This window comes from Quercus robur, chromosome 8 (assembly GCF_932294415.1).
Source record: "Quercus robur chromosome 8, dhQueRobu3.1, whole genome shotgun sequence".
Taxonomy (NCBI): Eukaryota; Viridiplantae; Streptophyta; class Magnoliopsida; order Fagales; family Fagaceae; genus Quercus; species Quercus robur.
This window is the reverse complement of record NC_065541.1, coordinates 33,581,419-33,597,939: the sequence shown is the minus strand read 5'-3', so window position 1 is coordinate 33,597,939 and position 16,521 is coordinate 33,581,419. Positions and strand designations below refer to the sequence as shown.

General features: G+C 31.9%; 1 protein-coding gene and 1 long non-coding RNA gene across 2 annotated transcripts in view; one reads left to right on the top strand and one right to left on the bottom strand.

Moving 5' to 3' along the window:
• Positions 1-9,641, bottom strand: part of LOC126695272 (uncharacterized) — a 34,559-nt gene extending 24,918 nt beyond the window's left edge. Inside the window, exon 1 of the long non-coding RNA XR_007646006.1 lies at positions 9,506-9,641. This is a non-coding gene — a long non-coding RNA (uncharacterized LOC126695272). The remainder of the gene's footprint in view (positions 1-9,505) is intronic.
• On the top strand, positions 9,263-11,258 carry LOC126695268 (1-aminocyclopropane-1-carboxylate oxidase 1). Its single transcript, XM_050391948.1, has 4 exons — positions 9,263-9,485; positions 9,594-9,820; positions 10,212-10,545; positions 10,709-11,258. Exons 1-4 carry the CDS (start codon positions 9,381-9,383, stop codon positions 11,000-11,002), a joined length of 960 nt encoding a protein of 319 aa, XP_050247905.1. The 5' UTR covers positions 9,263-9,380; the 3' UTR covers positions 11,003-11,258.
• The last annotated feature ends 5,263 nt before the right edge of the window (positions 11,259-16,521 follow it).

The following is a 16,521-nucleotide window of genomic DNA, read 5'->3' as shown; positions in this document are numbered from 1 at the left end:
TAAAAATTTTGTTACCTTTTATTTTATTTAATAAGACATAATTGTAAATGTATACCAAATTTATTTTCTATCCTCTCATTTTTGTTATCAACCAAACAAATGAGTTTTCTATCTCTTCATTTTTCCACATCCTCCCAACTAAACACATGAGAGAAAACAAAATTTCTTCTATCCTCCTACTTTTTTAATTATCTCTTTCTTATTTTTAATTCTCTCACTTTTCCACTCCTCCAACCAAACAAACTTTAAAGTTGTGCCAAAACTCTTCTACCCCAATCAGGAGGATTGTTTGTATTTTCTTAATCTCAAAATGAACAATGTGAAACAGACTTGGCCTAATGAATTGCCCCTTACTTGGATCGCTAATACCTAAAATAACATAGCTGGAAATGGTTTTAGAAAATTAATAAAATCCCATGAGTCCTCACCTTTCAATGACTAGCCGGCCATGATAACATGGTAACAAAAGTTCTTTTTTTTTTTTTTTTTTTTCTACTGAAATAACAAAAGAAGTTCTAACTCTTGGGAAGATTATCACCGATTATGGGTCCGTTTGGATACAGCTTATTTTGCTGAAAACTAAAAACACTATAGCAAAATAATTTTTAAATGTGTGAATAGTACTGTGGGACCCATTTTTAATTAAAGGTTTGGTGAAAAATGATGTTTGTGGGTCCCATGAACAGTACATAGGACCCACTGACAATGCCATCTTAGACCAATGTGTGGACGTTTAAAGTACTAATGGGTCTCGTGCACTCTCGTGCACAGTGCACGGGACCCCCTGGTAGGTCTGTGTCCCACGTGAAACCAACTTTTGGTAAAAAAAAGAAGAAGAACGAAACGTGAACGCTCAAAACGCAGACGCAGGAAATTCCTATCCAAACATACAATAAGGCTGGGTTTGGAAACACATTGCTATCCAAGTCTGCATTTCCGTAGGTGTGTCCCGTGCACTATTCACAAGACCTACAAATACCTCTTTCAGCAAATATAACCTCTAAACTGGGTCTTACGGCATTATTCACACATTTAAAAGTTATTTTACTATAGTTTTAGATTTCAATTTTTAATTTTTAGCAATAAGCGATATTTAAACATACCCTAACTTTACTGAGTCCACGTCCACATGGAAACTAAAAAAAAAAAAAAGAGTTGGTTTGACAATAAATATTAAATAAATATGATTGACATTTTAGTAAGGATACCAAGAAAATATTTTTACATATTTAAAGGGACTACCACCTAATTACCGAGATTTGGAAGGGAGTAAGAATACAAACACTTCCTCAATTAAGAATAAACAAATGACCACTTCTTCTCTTCAACCAGTTGTTACCACATGTTCTACAACAACAACAACAACAACAAAAAAAAAGTATTTTTAATGTAAGACAGGATCTACTTTTAATTTTTGTAATTTATTAATTTATTAATTTTTATGTTAGGTTTAGGGCATTTATTTACTTATTTTTAGGTGTTTTTAATGTTTTTATGTCAAATTTGGTTCCTGTTATGATTAGGTATTAATTAGGACTTATTTTAGAACATATTTTATTGTTTGTCAAGTTTTACAGAGCCCTTAAATAGACTCCAAAGTCTGTAAACGCTTTTTAGTATTATTGAAATCAATAAAATTATGACTTTTTGTCTTCATATTTTCTGGTGGATTCTAGACCCCTTTCTTCTTATAGATTCAAGGAACTCTTGTGGATTCAAGGAACTCTTGTGGATTCAAGTTTATTTTCAGAAGTAAATGTGTTTTGTTTCTTGTTTTCTAGAAGTAGGCGTGTTCTACTTTTTGATGCTTACGCTTTTGCATCCTACATCAGTTGGTATCAGAGCCTTGACTTATCCTAGTTTGGTGGTTAATGTATGAGATGGTAGCAATTCCGGTGATAGAAAACTTAGCAAGTATTACGTGACATACAGTTAGCACTCACAAATATCTTTACTAGGATGTTGTTGTTGGAGCATGAAAACAATAGGGATAGGTGTTGCAGAGATATAACTCACGAGCAACCTATTGGTAAGCAAATTTCATATAGGCTTTATAAAAGAATTGCAAGTTTTAGGCTTCGTTTGGGAGTTCATAAAGGAAGGGAATGGAATGGAATGAAATGGAATGGAATGATCATAAAGTAATGGAATGAAATGGAATGTATTTAAGCAAGGGAAAAGAATGGAAAAGAAAGGAATGAGATGGAATTAAGTAATCTTGTTTGGATATTTTAAAATAAAGAAATAGAAATGAATGGAATGTAAGTAGCCTTATTTAGGAGTAACATAGAGGGAAAGGAATGAAATCATTTTATAAAAATATTACTACTTGACCCATATTTTAAAACAAATGGTTGAATATATAGGTGTATTTTAGGAGTTTTAGTAAAAAAATTCATTAAATCTAATTTCATTCTCTCCAATTCCATCCAATTTCAAGGGGAATGAAAATTTGAGATTTTAAGGAAATAGAGAAAAATGAATGTTCCCTCCTATCCATTCCATTCTCTCCCACTTAGACTCCGTTTGAGAGTTCATAAGGGAATGGAATTGAATGATCATAAGAGAATGGAAAAGAATGGAATGTAATGAATTGTATTTAAGGAAGGGAAAGGAATGGATAAGAATGGAAGGAAATGGAATTAAGTAACCTTAATTGGATGTTTTAAAATAAAAGAATGGAAATGAATGGAATGTAAGTAATCTTGTTTGAGAGTAACATGGAGAGAATAGAATGAAATTATTTTATGACAATATTACTATTAGACTCATATTTTAAAATAAAGGGTTTAATATATAAGAGTATTTTGGTAGTTTTAGTAAAAAAAACATTAAATCTAATTTCATTCCCTCCCATTCCTCCCAATTTCGGGGGAAATGAAAATTTGAGGTTTTAAGGGAATAGAGAGGAATGAGTGTTTCCTCCTACCCATTTCATTCCCTCCCACTTAAACTCCCAAATAAGGGAATTGACTTTTCATTCCCTCCATTAAAACTCCCAAACAAGGGAAGGGAAGGGAAGGGAAGAATATTCTAAAATTATTCATTTCCATTCCATTCCCTCCTCTCAAATGAGGCCTTAAAGTCTCAAACAAATTAATGAACTTTTTATTCCCTTCATTACTCCCAAATAAGGAAAGGGAAGAATATTCTAAAATTATTCTTTTCATTCCTTTTCATTTCATTCCCTCCTCCCAAATAAGGGCTTAATGGTTATTTTTATAAAGAAGATTTTCTTGATTGGTTACTTGATCTAGAGGATTTATTTGACTTTGGAGAATATTTATTATGAGAGAAAAGTTAGACTTGCTTTTTATAAACTTAGTGAGTATGCCTTAAGTTGGTGGGAACAAATACAGTTTGATAAAATTAGACAAGGTAAAGACAAAATTCGTTCATGGCCAAGGATGAAAAAATGCTTGCTATCAAATTTTATGTCTTCCCACCATTCCTTTGCTTCACCATCCAATTTATTGAATGTAAGCCATACTCTTTCTTCATCACAAATTTCTAGATAATCAAAATACTCTTTCAAATTAAGAAGCCAATCAATAAAATCCAACTTACACATCTCTCCATCAAAGAATGGAATTTTCTTATATTTAGGAGTGCGTCTATTGGTATTGCTCTGGGAGGATTTCCTAGCAAGAGGGGTTGCGACTGGGCTAGCCCTCTTGCTAAAAAAAAAAAAAAAAAAAAAAATCTAATTTCGTAAAGGCTGGGCTTGAACATATATGCCCACCTTTAACATCAAGGGACCTACATTCCATCCGCAATGTGATCTGTTTTTTTGCAGTGGATATATACTGCAATCAAACTCTTAAAGAATGAGAGAATTAATGTAGGAGCCACATTTAAATCATCAACTAATGGGAACCTACTAGCAATTATACAAGGAGTGCGCAATACTTACCTAACCTAACTAAAAGTTGTTTGCCCCCCCCAAAAAAAAAAAAAAATTATTAGAAAAAAAAAATAAAGAAGAAGTTGGTTTGTCTATATTTTCATTCACTGATCTTGCATGTTGAACTGCTTTCATTTTCCAATAAAAATAAAAATAAATATTTTTTTTATGATAGTGGATAAAATTGCTATCATATAATAGTGGAATGGATTGTGATGTGAGTAAGGATGAAACTGTCTCCCACTAAGATCTAATGGAAATTAAACATTCATGCGGAGGAGGATGAGAGGTTAGCTTCAATGTGAATGTCAATTTTGAAGCCAGAGTCTCACCAACTAAAAGGTTAAGTGGCCCATTCCACTTTCAGCTTCCTCCTTTATTATTATTATTATTATTATTATTAGGAGCATATGAATGGTTATGATTTTTAAAAAAATTTTAATTAAATTTTAGGCTAAGGTCAAATCAATTGATCCAAAATGGAAAGGGAATGAATATGAATAATATTTTAGGGGATTAGTAACCCTTTAGCTGGAATTTACTCAGCAGTTGCCCTTTATGTCTCGCTTTTCTTGGGTTGCAAAGAGTTTTCCACCAAATAAGAAATTTAAATAAACAAATACTTTTCTTTTTCTTTCTTCCTCTTCTTTTTGACAATGATGTAGGGGCATTCACACTTCCTTTCTTAGTAGTCCCCGTATCATAGGAGGTGAGGTGGTACCTTGAATAGCAATTGTGTATAATATTTCTCTCACGCAAACGTTGGACCTATTTCTGTATGAGGGGAGGTGGTATTATGTATAACGGGTTTACATACAATATCTCTCTTACATGGAGTGATCCCGCAATTGTGATATCTATTCTCATGTTAGAGATGTTACGTGCAACTATTTTATATAATACTAGCTTGCAATCCATGCAAACGTATAGATGTATTTAAAATTAAACATAATTTTTATTATAAAATAGAAAATAATTAGTCAAGTTATTAAAAAAAAACATGTAACACATGTATACATATGGATACATTTAAAATTAAACACAAATTTTATCATAAAAATATAAATAATTAGTCGAATTAATTTTTTTTAAAGTAAATGTAATTAGTCACATATTAAAATTCTTACCTAAATTTAATACTATTGATGATCATTTTTTTCTTCTAATTTTTAATAACACAGAGCGTGTGGTAATCTTTGTTGTGATGTGATTTTTATTGAGTATATGTGATTGATTTTTTATTTATTAATTTTTTAGTTCATTAATATTAGATTCTTAGTATTTTGCACTTATTAACTCACTTGGCACAAAAATTGAAATGGACACATGACACAAACTTAAGTAGATACTTATGAAGTGGTCCTTACATAAATTTAGACACAGTACAAAATTGGATTCTAATTTCAAATTCTAATAGAGAAATAATGTATACAATTTTTACAAAAAAAATAATAATAATGGTGTCATAGGCCAAAGTTATCATCTTTCTTTGGATTCTACCCAAACAATTAATTTCCAGATATATTTAAAGCTACTAAAAATAATGAGAGAGAGAGAGGATTGTACTAAAATTAGGTATTTTTAATGCTTTGTATGTCTTGCTGTAAAACATTTTTACTAAAATATAGTGCATTGACAAAACACCCTCCAAAAAGAACCTAATTTTTTTGGCGTTTTTGGAGTTGGCTTTGATGGGACTCCCACCCAAATATATAAATATATATATAAAAAAAAAATATATATATATATATATATATTTCCTTAACGTTTTTATGAATTCTAATCCTAAACCAAACCACCCCCAAATTCTCTTTTTGGGTTACAATCTAGTCTCATGTAAATTATGAAAATTGATTTAGAATTTTGACTAACTATCTTTCTTCTATAAAAATTTTAAAAAGCCTAATAATTTCAAACCATATCTAACAAAATATTATCACTAAAATGACTAAGCCAATATACCAATCATTCACAATAATATAAAAGATTTACGTGAAAATGAAAAATCATGAGACAAATTGCAAATATATTCACTATTAGAAAATTAATTATAATATTTTCTCAAGTTTATGCCTAACTTGAGATCCGTACTAAATATAATAATATCTCTTATCTAAGAATGGATGTGAACTCACCTTAGATTTCGCTCACTCTGAAAACAACTATATGTTGTTATAGCACCTTGAACCCCTCCCTAATGTAAACCCAAGCGTTTTTTTCTTGCTTTGCAACATTAATTCAAGTCTCGCAAATTCTCTTTGATTTGTGCGTTTAAAAAAAGAAAAAGAAAACTTTGTAGAGAAAATCCAAACCATAAAATCTTCTGTAGCACTACTTATTTATAAGACTTCAGTTTCTATCATTAGATGATAAGAAATACATTACTTTTTTTTTTTTAATAAGGAAAACCTATTGCTTATTTAATAAGAAAAAATATTTTCCCTCTACTCTAAGAAATAAACTTTTCTTCCACACAATATAGAAACTCAAATGCAACCAAGTAAATTTCCATTCTATGTTTAAAAATCAAAGTAACTAACCAAGTTATAATAAGCAATCCTGTAAAAATAAAAATAAAAGATATAATGAGAAACCATTTCCCAAACCATTTAATCATAATAGCTAACGAACTAAATGGTTTAATTAATGAGAGTACTTATCTCCTTGCAATAAGTCGAAAGTCACAAAAATATTTATAAATATGGATATGGCAAGTTGTTATTGGTAGGGGGAAAAAACGAGGTCAATTGTGAGTTCAAATAAGAACCAGTAAAGATTGACCAACTCAACTTTTGTGAAAAATAGTGTTTATAATAGTATTCATTGGCTTGTCGATAGACCCACTTCCCCCCCTAAACAACACTCATGCGCACCCTAATATTTGATCCTAGCAATTTGAACATGAATACCCAAGTTTAATCATTTAATTTTCTTGCAAATAACATATTGTACATCATATATGACCAGTAAAAATAGGAAAAATGAATATAGAGTTCTTAACTTTTTTTTGGTAAAAAATATGATCTGTCCAAAATGAAAGTAATATGTAATGTGGATAGAAGAAAATCTTCCACTGATTGAGTTAGTTATTACTCATGATGTAATGAATTTGTCTTTTTCTTAATAAAGTTACAAGTATTTCATTAAAAAAATAATAATAATAATATGATTTTTTTTTTTTTTTTTTTGGTTGAAGTCCCAAAATATCTTCTCAAAAACAAAAAAAAAAGGTCACAAAATAGATACAACTTTTTAAAATATATATATATATATATATAAATAAAAACAAATAAAATTCTTACTAAAAGGCATATGACTCATATCACCTCTAAATTCTATTATAAAGTAAGGACATTTCAGGAATATCCATATCTTAACCTTTGCATTAATAAAAAATGAGGGATTATTAACGAAGAGCACTTATATAGGACACAATTCTGTGAAAGAAAAGCAAGAAAGAACAGATCAAAGTAGAACTAAGGAGTTATATACAATTATACAAAGGCGGATTGATTGCAAACTTCGTCGCAATTAACAAGGCCATCCCATCCACCACAAAAGCTCTTGAAATTAATTTAGCTTAACGAAGTATTTTGTGATATCGTAGTTGCAACTTAAACAACGACAGACAATGTGTCCAATCAACTAGATCAAGAATTATTACAATTTAAAAAAAAAATAAAAAATAAAAAATAAAAGCACACGAGTTTGACCCTTTAGCTTAATTGAAGTGACTAAAAATATGATCATTCTGGTATAAGATTAGGCTTAAGAATAAAGAAACACAATTCAAATGCAAAATGCATGGAAGCCGCCCCCATCCTCATGCCAAATAAACTCATAGTAACCATGTCGGTGTTACGCACACGTATATTTTGGCTAATCAATTGACAGAACAACTATAATTTGTATCTGTGACAACACCTATAGACTATAGGTAACAGTCTAATGGAGAATACCAACTATAATTTGCATTCAGAGTTGAAGATTTTCCATTTCCAATGTAAACATGGGATTTATAGTCCTACTCCTAGATTATGAACCAAACTAGACTTTGCCGACATCAAAAATGCAAATTAAAGATAAAAACTTTTATCGGCTTGATTAGTGAGCTTTAAAATAGACCAATCAAATCCATCTAGTATTATATAATATCAAAATCACACCCAAAATTAACTGTAAGGTGGCTTCTTTTCTTTTTTTTTTTAATTATATATTTTTGGGTAAGGTTGTAAGTTGGTTTATATATAAAAGCGCACAGTAAAGTTTAATCAAAACTTAACATGCATGTACAATTTAGTAGTATGGGAAATCATGGAGATATATATATGGTCTGGTTCTGTTCTGGACCAGTGGACCTCTAATTTTTTGAAATAAAGACAAAAGTGTGAAAAAGGTCACTGTATTCACCAAAAAAAAGAAAAAAGAAAAAGGTCACTGTACAAAGGCACATGGGGATGTATAACTTGTCATTGTATCCAATTAAAACAACGCCCAATAATTCTTGACGTGGAGGAGCTACAACCTCAATACATGGCATATTCTAGTGTCTAGGGCCTAGAGGTGCAGGAGCTGGGTACCTTTCCAAATATCACTCTCAAAAATCAAACGCATAAAAATTTGAATAAACAATACTAGAAAGTTCTTGTGGTCATTGGCCATACTTTCCTAGTCATTGGTCAAATTTACAAAGGAATCAGCCACCAAGTTGGAGAAAGGATAAGATAATCATGGTGGACAAGTGACGTGATCCACCTTTCTTTCTATTAAGAGATTTATAACTGTTTAAAATTGTTGAGTCAAAAAAATTTAAAATAAAAATTAATTACCTACTCAGCAATTTTAAACAAGTTAGAATCTTTTAGTAGAATGGTGAACAAGTGACATGATTCATCATGAGAACTGTATAATTTTTCATCAAGTTGAGTCCAACCCCACAGTATAAGAGAAAAAATTATACAGTCCTCTGGTAGACCACGTCATTTGTCTACTATTCTGCTAAAAGACTCTCATTTGTTTAAAATTATTGAATTAGTAATCAACTTTTATTTAAAAAAAATTTTTAACTCAACATTTTTAAATAGATGAGATTTTTTTAGTGGAATAATAAATCGTGTCACTTGTACACCACAATGACATCGTAATTTCTGGCATAGGAAAGGCAAAGGACCAAAGAGTAGAGACAGATTCAACAAGGCAAGGCTCTAATTTCCACTAACTATCTGTCTTTTGACTCTTGTTTTTTTTAACCCATTTTATTATTATTATTTTAGTCACCTTTTTAATATGAAAACACAAACAAACCAGCCCCCCACTTCACAGTTGTTCCTTTAACCTCTATAAATAGCAGACCACCCAACTGGCACTACACCATCCAATTCCAAATACACACAGCTTTTAGCTTTGCTTCTTTGCTTCCTACACAGCTTTTAGCTTTGCTTCTTTGCTTCCTTCACAAAGAGAGAGAGAGAGAGAGATGGAGAACTTCCCAGTGATCAACTTGGAGAAACTAAATGGTGAGGAGAGAGGAGCAACCATGGAGATAATCAAAGATGCCTGTGAAAACTGGGGCTTCTTCGAGGTAGATGCCATATCTTGAACCTAAGTTGTACCATTATTTATGTTGTTCACATTGTTTCCAATATATGGGTCAAACAATTTTGTGCGTTTCTTTGTCTCAAAATTGTAGTTAATAAATCATGGCATATCCCATGAACTAATGGACACCGTGGAGAGGATGACAAAGGAGCACTACCAGAAATGTATGGAGCAAAGGTTCAAGGAACTTGTGGCAAGCAAAGGTCTAGAGGGTGTTCAGACTGAGGTCAATGACTTGGATTGGGAGAGCACCTTCTTTTTGCGCCATCTTCCTCAATCCAATATATCTGAGATCCCAGATCTCCAAGATGAATACAGGTAATTCACTTAAGCATGCTTTTTGTACATCAACCATATATACTTATTACTTACTGTAGCACACATATATATTTATATAGACTAGTCTAGTGGCTTCATTTACTATTTTTACTACCAAAATTTTAATCTGTGTCATTTGTTCCCCAATAAACATATTGTTGAGGTAATGGTCCCATATAAGTACTAGCTAGCTTGCTAGCTACATTTTGTACTCCCAACGGTTTATGCTACTATATGATTAATTTTTATTATTTCCTTCAGAATATTCCGAATGATACTAGAAGTATTTTTAAAACAAACTCCCAGTTTATATAAAAGGCATCCTTTTTTTTTTCTTTTTTTTTTTTACACAAAAGGCTCTCTATCTCATAATTAATTATAATTACAACAGGAAGGTGATGAAGGAATTTGCATTAAAGTTGGAAAAATTAGCAGAGGAACTCCTAGACCTGTTATGTGAGAATCTTGGACTAGAGAAAGGTTACCTGAAAAAGGCATTCCATGGATCAAAGGGTCCAAATTTTGGCACCAAGGTTAGCAACTACCCTCCATGTCCAAAGCCAGACCTTATAAAGGGTCTTCGTGCCCACACAGATGCTGGTGGGATCATCCTACTCTTCCAGGATGACAAGGTCAGTGGTCTCCAGCTACTCAAAGATGATCAGTGGATAGACGTGCCCCCTATGCGCCACTCCATTGTTATTAACCTTGGTGACCAAATTGAGGTATACTCTAATCTATATATATATATATATATTACATGTCTTGCATCTAAAAATAAAAATAAGAGAGAATTCAGTTTAAAATTCTTTATCATCTATCGACAAAATTTTGGAGATATATCTAACGACTATATATGATGCTATATGTATATAAATATAAATATAGGTCATCACCAATGGGAAGTACAAGAGTGTGATGCACAGAGTGATAGCCCAAACAAATGGAAACAGAATGTCAATAGCTTCATTCTACAACCCTGGGGGTGATGCTGTTATATATCCAGCACCAACACTGGTGGAGAAAGAGTCAGATGAGAACAACAATTTGTACCCAAAATTTGTGTTTGAAGACTACATGAAGTTGTATGCTGGCCTCAAGTTCCAGGCCAAGGAGCCCAGATTTGAAGCCATGAAAGCCATAGAATCTAATGTTAATGTGGGTCCAATTGCAGCAGCTTAATACCACATTTTAATTACAAGAATAAATTCTCCAAAAAAAAATAAAATTACTAGAATAATAAATTGTGTTGTCTGTTAAGGCTAAGGCCGTGTGACACTCCTACAAGCTTTAAGTAGATACTATATAATTTATACATGTGATGAGCTCTTTAAAAAGCCAATTACTTCGGAGGGTCTCTATTTGTTATTTGTAGAAAGCAACCGAAATTACCCCCTTCTAATATTATTTATTGAGAATGATGTTTTATTGTTTGTTACTCTCTCTCTCTCTCTCTCTCTCTCTCTCTCTCATGTGGTGATGGATGGATCACGACGAAAAAAATTTGATGATTCCCTTCGGAAACAAACTAAATTGTAGTTCACTTCTCTCGGGAAGTCAATGTTAGGTGTTTTGTATTTCAAATTCACTGTTTTTAGTGTGTTACTCAAGAGAATTAGGGTTTGTTTGACATTATTGTTTAAACAACAATAATACTTTTGACACGTATTTTTATAACATTCAAATACGTATTTCTACAACACTAAAAACTAATCAATAATATTTAAACACTGCTACTAAATGGCCCCTTAACTGCTGGTGGTGTATGAGACGTAATTGCAATTAAATATGAGATATAATTAGATGTAGAGTGTTTGGTAACACATTTGGATGGAAAATGGAGGTATAAATGCATTACTTGCCTGTTTTTTCCAAAATTAGTCAAATTACTATTGTGTCCTTTTATAACTTATTTATTACTTTCTCTTTCTCTTTCTCTTTCTTTAACATACCAAATAAGCAAAAACACTTTTTTTCCCGTTTTCTCTCTATGCATCCAAATACAAGCTAGGTGGAAAGATACTTTGCTTTTTAATTAAAAACTATTGAGGTATACTTTCCACACAAAAAAGAAAAAAAAAATAGAGTTCTTTTAAGAGCGAATGAACAAGTCATATAAAACGAAAAATACTTTTTTTGACAAAAGTGATAGAATAAAACGAAAAAGTCTTGACGTAGCTAGTGTTTGTGAAATTGTAAACTTATATATTTTATGCATAATTTTAAACTACAAAAACTTACAATTTAAACAATTCATTGATGGTATAGCTATTGATCGTTAATTTTTTAGAAATTTTGCAAGTATGGATGATATAAGAAGGAGATGTAATCTAATAGTGGATTTGTCAAAATTCACCTCCAATAAAAAGATATTGTGTAAGGTTGTAGATTAAGGTTACAATTAATTTTGTAACTAAATTTTATTCAAACTAGAATACATTCAATGTTAACAAAATCTTAAAGCTTGTTTAGATGGTGGGGGAGTAAAGTAGAGGGAGGAAGAATAAGTTAAATTACCTTATTTGGATGCTTTATAAGGGAGGAGGGGGAGGAATTTTGAGGGATTTGGAAAGGTTCTAACTATTTCTAACCCCTTATTTCTAATTCTCTTAAATTGGAGAGATTTGAAAGGAGAGTAGAGCATAGAAATGCTTGACCAAATGAATTACCAAATTTACCCTTACCATATTAACAAAATTACAAACTATTAAAAGAGTAATTATTCCCCTCTCCTTTACTTAATTTTAAAAACATCAATACAAAGTGAAGGATAATCATTCTCCTCTACTCTCTTCCCTACTACTCTCCTCCCCTCCAAACTTCCAAACATAGCGTTAATGAAAGAACATGCGGTAAAATACAATGAAATACTTTGAGTTTTTTGTCTCAAAAAAAAAAAAAAAATACTCTGAGTTTTGGGATAACACCAAGCACATCCAAAACTTCTTAAAAGTTACCAATCTGGTCCATAAACATGAACGGCATTATACTCTGTTTGTGCACTCTTTTCCAAAGTGCAAAGCTATGTACTGTGATTTCTGCAAGAAGACTACAAAGTCAATTGCATTAATACCACAACATTCCTTGTTTCATCAACACCACACCAACAATTTTCATAGTTTTTTCTCTTAAAATAAATTTTTTTTTTTTTAAATATTAATAATTTTGTGTTTGGTAGCCAAGAAAATCAAAAGAAAAAGTTGCATAAGTCTTCTTCATTTTGTATTTAGTAGCCAAGAAAATCAAAAGTAAAAGCCACATAAATCAAAAGGACAAGCAATATAAAGTGTCATCTGCTTTTTAGGCTCCTTTAGTTAGTGTTTGGTTGCCGAGAAAACCCAATGGAAAAACCTCATCTCCTTCTCAAAGAAACCCAAGAAAACTTGAATGGCCTAAAGCCACCAGGTTAAAAATCAAACATCTAATAGCCACGTCGATCTAACCCAAATTCACTTATCCCATCGAAAATTGCTAACCCACCGCCATAGGATTTCCATTGACAAAATGGAGAGATGAGGGAAGAAGAAATGGGAGAAAGAAGATCCCTAAAGGCTAAGATTTGGCCAGACAAAGGAAAAGAAAATAGAAAGATAGAGAGAGAATCGGTTGAGAATAGAGGAAAAAGAAAAGAAACAAGAGAGAGAGGTGTGATGTTGATGAAAAGAAAGGGGAAAGAATAAATGAATTAAATTGTCTGAAGAGTGCAAATGACGTGACCATTTGTGTTTAGGACCAAATTGATTATTTTTAATAAGTTTTAGATGTTCTTGGCAATACCCTAAGGTTGCGTTTGGTTCAATGTAAATCAAATTCCAAGTGTAAAATGAATGCAGGGGAAAGTGAATTCATGTAAGAAAAATGAAATCTGGGTGTTTGGTTGTGCAATGGAAAATAGTCTGGAAAACGATTTTCGGTGTTTGGTAACATTCTAAAAATGCTATTTTCCAACAAATTTTTCACATTTTCTCAGTCATTTTCTCAACATCCAAACAAATTTTATTACAGAAAAATTCAAAATATACACTTAATCCAAACAAAAATCAAAATAATAATATTGAGCAAGAGGAAGAAAGAGTGAGATCGGAGGGAGAAAGAGTGACAGATTGAGGGAAAGAGAACGGTGGTGCTTTAGGCGGTCAAGAACAAGAAGGAGAACGGTGGCGCTGATGTGCTTTGGGTCGAGAATGAGAACGGCAGTGAGCTTTGGTTCGTGATCTCAGCGGCGCCGATGAGCTTTGGGTTGAGAATGAGAATGGCGGTGAGCTTTGGGTCGCGATCTCGGCAGTGTCGATGAGCTTTGGGTCAAGAACAAGAATGACAGTGAGCTTTGGGTCACGATCTCGGCGGTGCTTCAGGCAGCACAATCAACGCTTCAGCTTTTGGTGCGATCTCTTCTCTCTCTCTCTCTCTGATGCAGAATGGTTAAGGAATAATAAAATATTTTAATATTTTATGTTGTTTTCCTTTTTCTAGTTGAATTAGGATTTTAATTATTTTTCTTTTCCTAGTTAAATTGTTTTTCCTTTCTCAAGTAGAAGTAGGTTTATTATTTCTTTTCCTAAAAGGAGTATAAGAAATTCTATTCTTATAAATACTCTTTATAAAGGGGTTGATTATTGATGTTATGCGTTGATTAATAAAAGTTTGTTAGAGCTGTTTTCTCTATTATTTTGCCTACTAGCCTAGTGTTTTTGTGGAACTTAGGTTTCGTGGAAGAGTTGTAGTAATTGTGTATTACAGATTCTGCTTCTACACACCTACGCTGCATCTCTCTCTCTCTCTCTCTCTCTCTCTCTCTCTCTCTCTCTCTCTCTCTCTCTCTCTCTCTCTCTCTCTCTCTCTCTCTCTCTCTCTCTCTCTCTCTCTCTCAGGTAGGTTGAAAATGGGTGTAATTAGTTTGAAGGTAAAATATAAGTGGAATTGATTTTACACCGAAAGGCTTGATATTTTACGGTAAACGGAAATCATTTTCTGTTTAACTAAATTTTATGACCGTTCCCAAACACGCCCCGTGGTGTAAAATATTATCCGGATTCCTTTCACTGCCGAAACAAACGCAGCCTAAACCTCAGGATAAGTTACTATATTTTACCCAATAACATGCACTAAATATTTGTTTCTTAATAAATTTTAGATCATTCATTTATCATAATTGAATTTGAAGTTATTTTAAATCATGAAAATAATCTATCATTGATTCTAAACAAAATTTGCAGTAAGTTTCCTTTCAAGGTACAAAGTTAAGTTAAATAATTCTTTTAATAACATCTCATGACATCTATAAGATTTTGGGTTTAAAACCTCTTGCCAGCATTTTGGGACCACTTTCAAGGGATTCCTTTCTATAATAACTTGGTATGTATGATTGCGCATGTTTAAGGAAATATTTAGATACTCGAAAAGGTTTGGACAGAGATGAAGCCAGGACTTAGAGTTAGGGGAGGTGGCTATGCTGGTTTTGTGTCGCAGCTATGTTGTTGCTTAGTCGCCGAGGTGTTTTAATTTTTTTATTTTTTTTTTAATACATGCTTCTGCTACTAGGTAATGACAAAATTATTTTGGGTGAAATTGATTTATTGGGCTTAATTTTTTTTAGCTTTGCTATTGACAATTTTTGTTGTTGGCCTAATTTTTTGGGGCTTGTATATTTTGTTTTAGATTCTAGATCTAAAAAAAAAATTATGGCTTTTAAAATGAGGAAAATGCTAAAATTACAATTTTTTTTACAAATAGCTAATGTAGTAAGTGGTTATTGATAAGTAAAAAAGTTATATAAATGGTGGGCCCAGATGTGAACCAATAAAAATTTATTATCTCAATAATTTGTAAAAATTTTCTAGAAAAGTATGTGACCATAGCATTATTCTTAAAGGAATCAATGGTATTGTTAAAGGAGGTAAAGTGTAATTTTATAGAATAAAAATTGCAAAAATTAGTACTACAAATATACTAATATTTTTTTAACGAAATGTTTTTTTGTGGGGTGCCGGGCGGGGGGAGGGGTGCATTGCCCCAAAGCCAATGAGTGGCTCCGTCCCTCGGTTTGGATAACCTTATTTGTTATATATATATAAACTACATGCACGGACTTAACCATCTATTTTGGGTTTTAGTGGAGTGCGGAATGTCTCTACATCACCTTTGTATTTTTTTTAAAAAAATATTTGTTAGTGAATTTTTTTTCACATTGTTGTTAGTAGACATAGGCTAAAGGCTAAACCATGTAAATCTTTGATGTTATTTTGTGTGTGTAATTGTGTCTATTTTAGTTGTGAGTTTTCTTTGTTCATTATTTGTTATGAAGATTTTCCTAAAACCCATAATAGTTTCATAATCAATTGTGTGGGAGTACTTTTTGAAAGTTTTTTCTCACATCAAATTAATATTAGAGCTTCTGCTATTACAACACTAAGCATGCGGTAGACATACAAATTTTTGCTCTTGTTAACACAAATATGTTTATGTTATGTTTGATTTTTTTTTTTTTTTTTGGTTACAACGAGAGAGAAGGAATTTGAACTTTTGATGTCTTTATTGGAAACACTAAGAGGTATCAATCAGTTGAGTTACAAAGATTTTGGCTCAAGTTTTGATTTTGAATTTAAGATTTGCCATTTTACTGTCAAGTGTTTGAAACTATTGAACATAAATATCAGCTCAGTTTTCTAATCAACAATATGTGTCACAAACTTACATATCAA

What these genes read in the sequence shown, in the direction of transcription:
- LOC126695268 (XM_050391948.1), top strand. Translation starts at nt 9,381, where the DNA reads ATGGAGAACTTCCCAGTGATCAACTTGGAGAAACTAAATGGTGAGGAG. An exon ending in AAAACTGGGGCTTCTTCGAG is followed by an intron (nt 9,486 to 9,593) that starts GTAGATGCCATA and finishes TCAAAATTGTAG; the next exon opens with TTAATAAATCATGGCATATC. An exon ending in ACCTTGGTGACCAAATTGAG is followed by an intron (nt 10,546 to 10,708) that starts GTATACTCTAAT and finishes ATATAAATATAG; the next exon opens with GTCATCACCAATGGGAAGTA.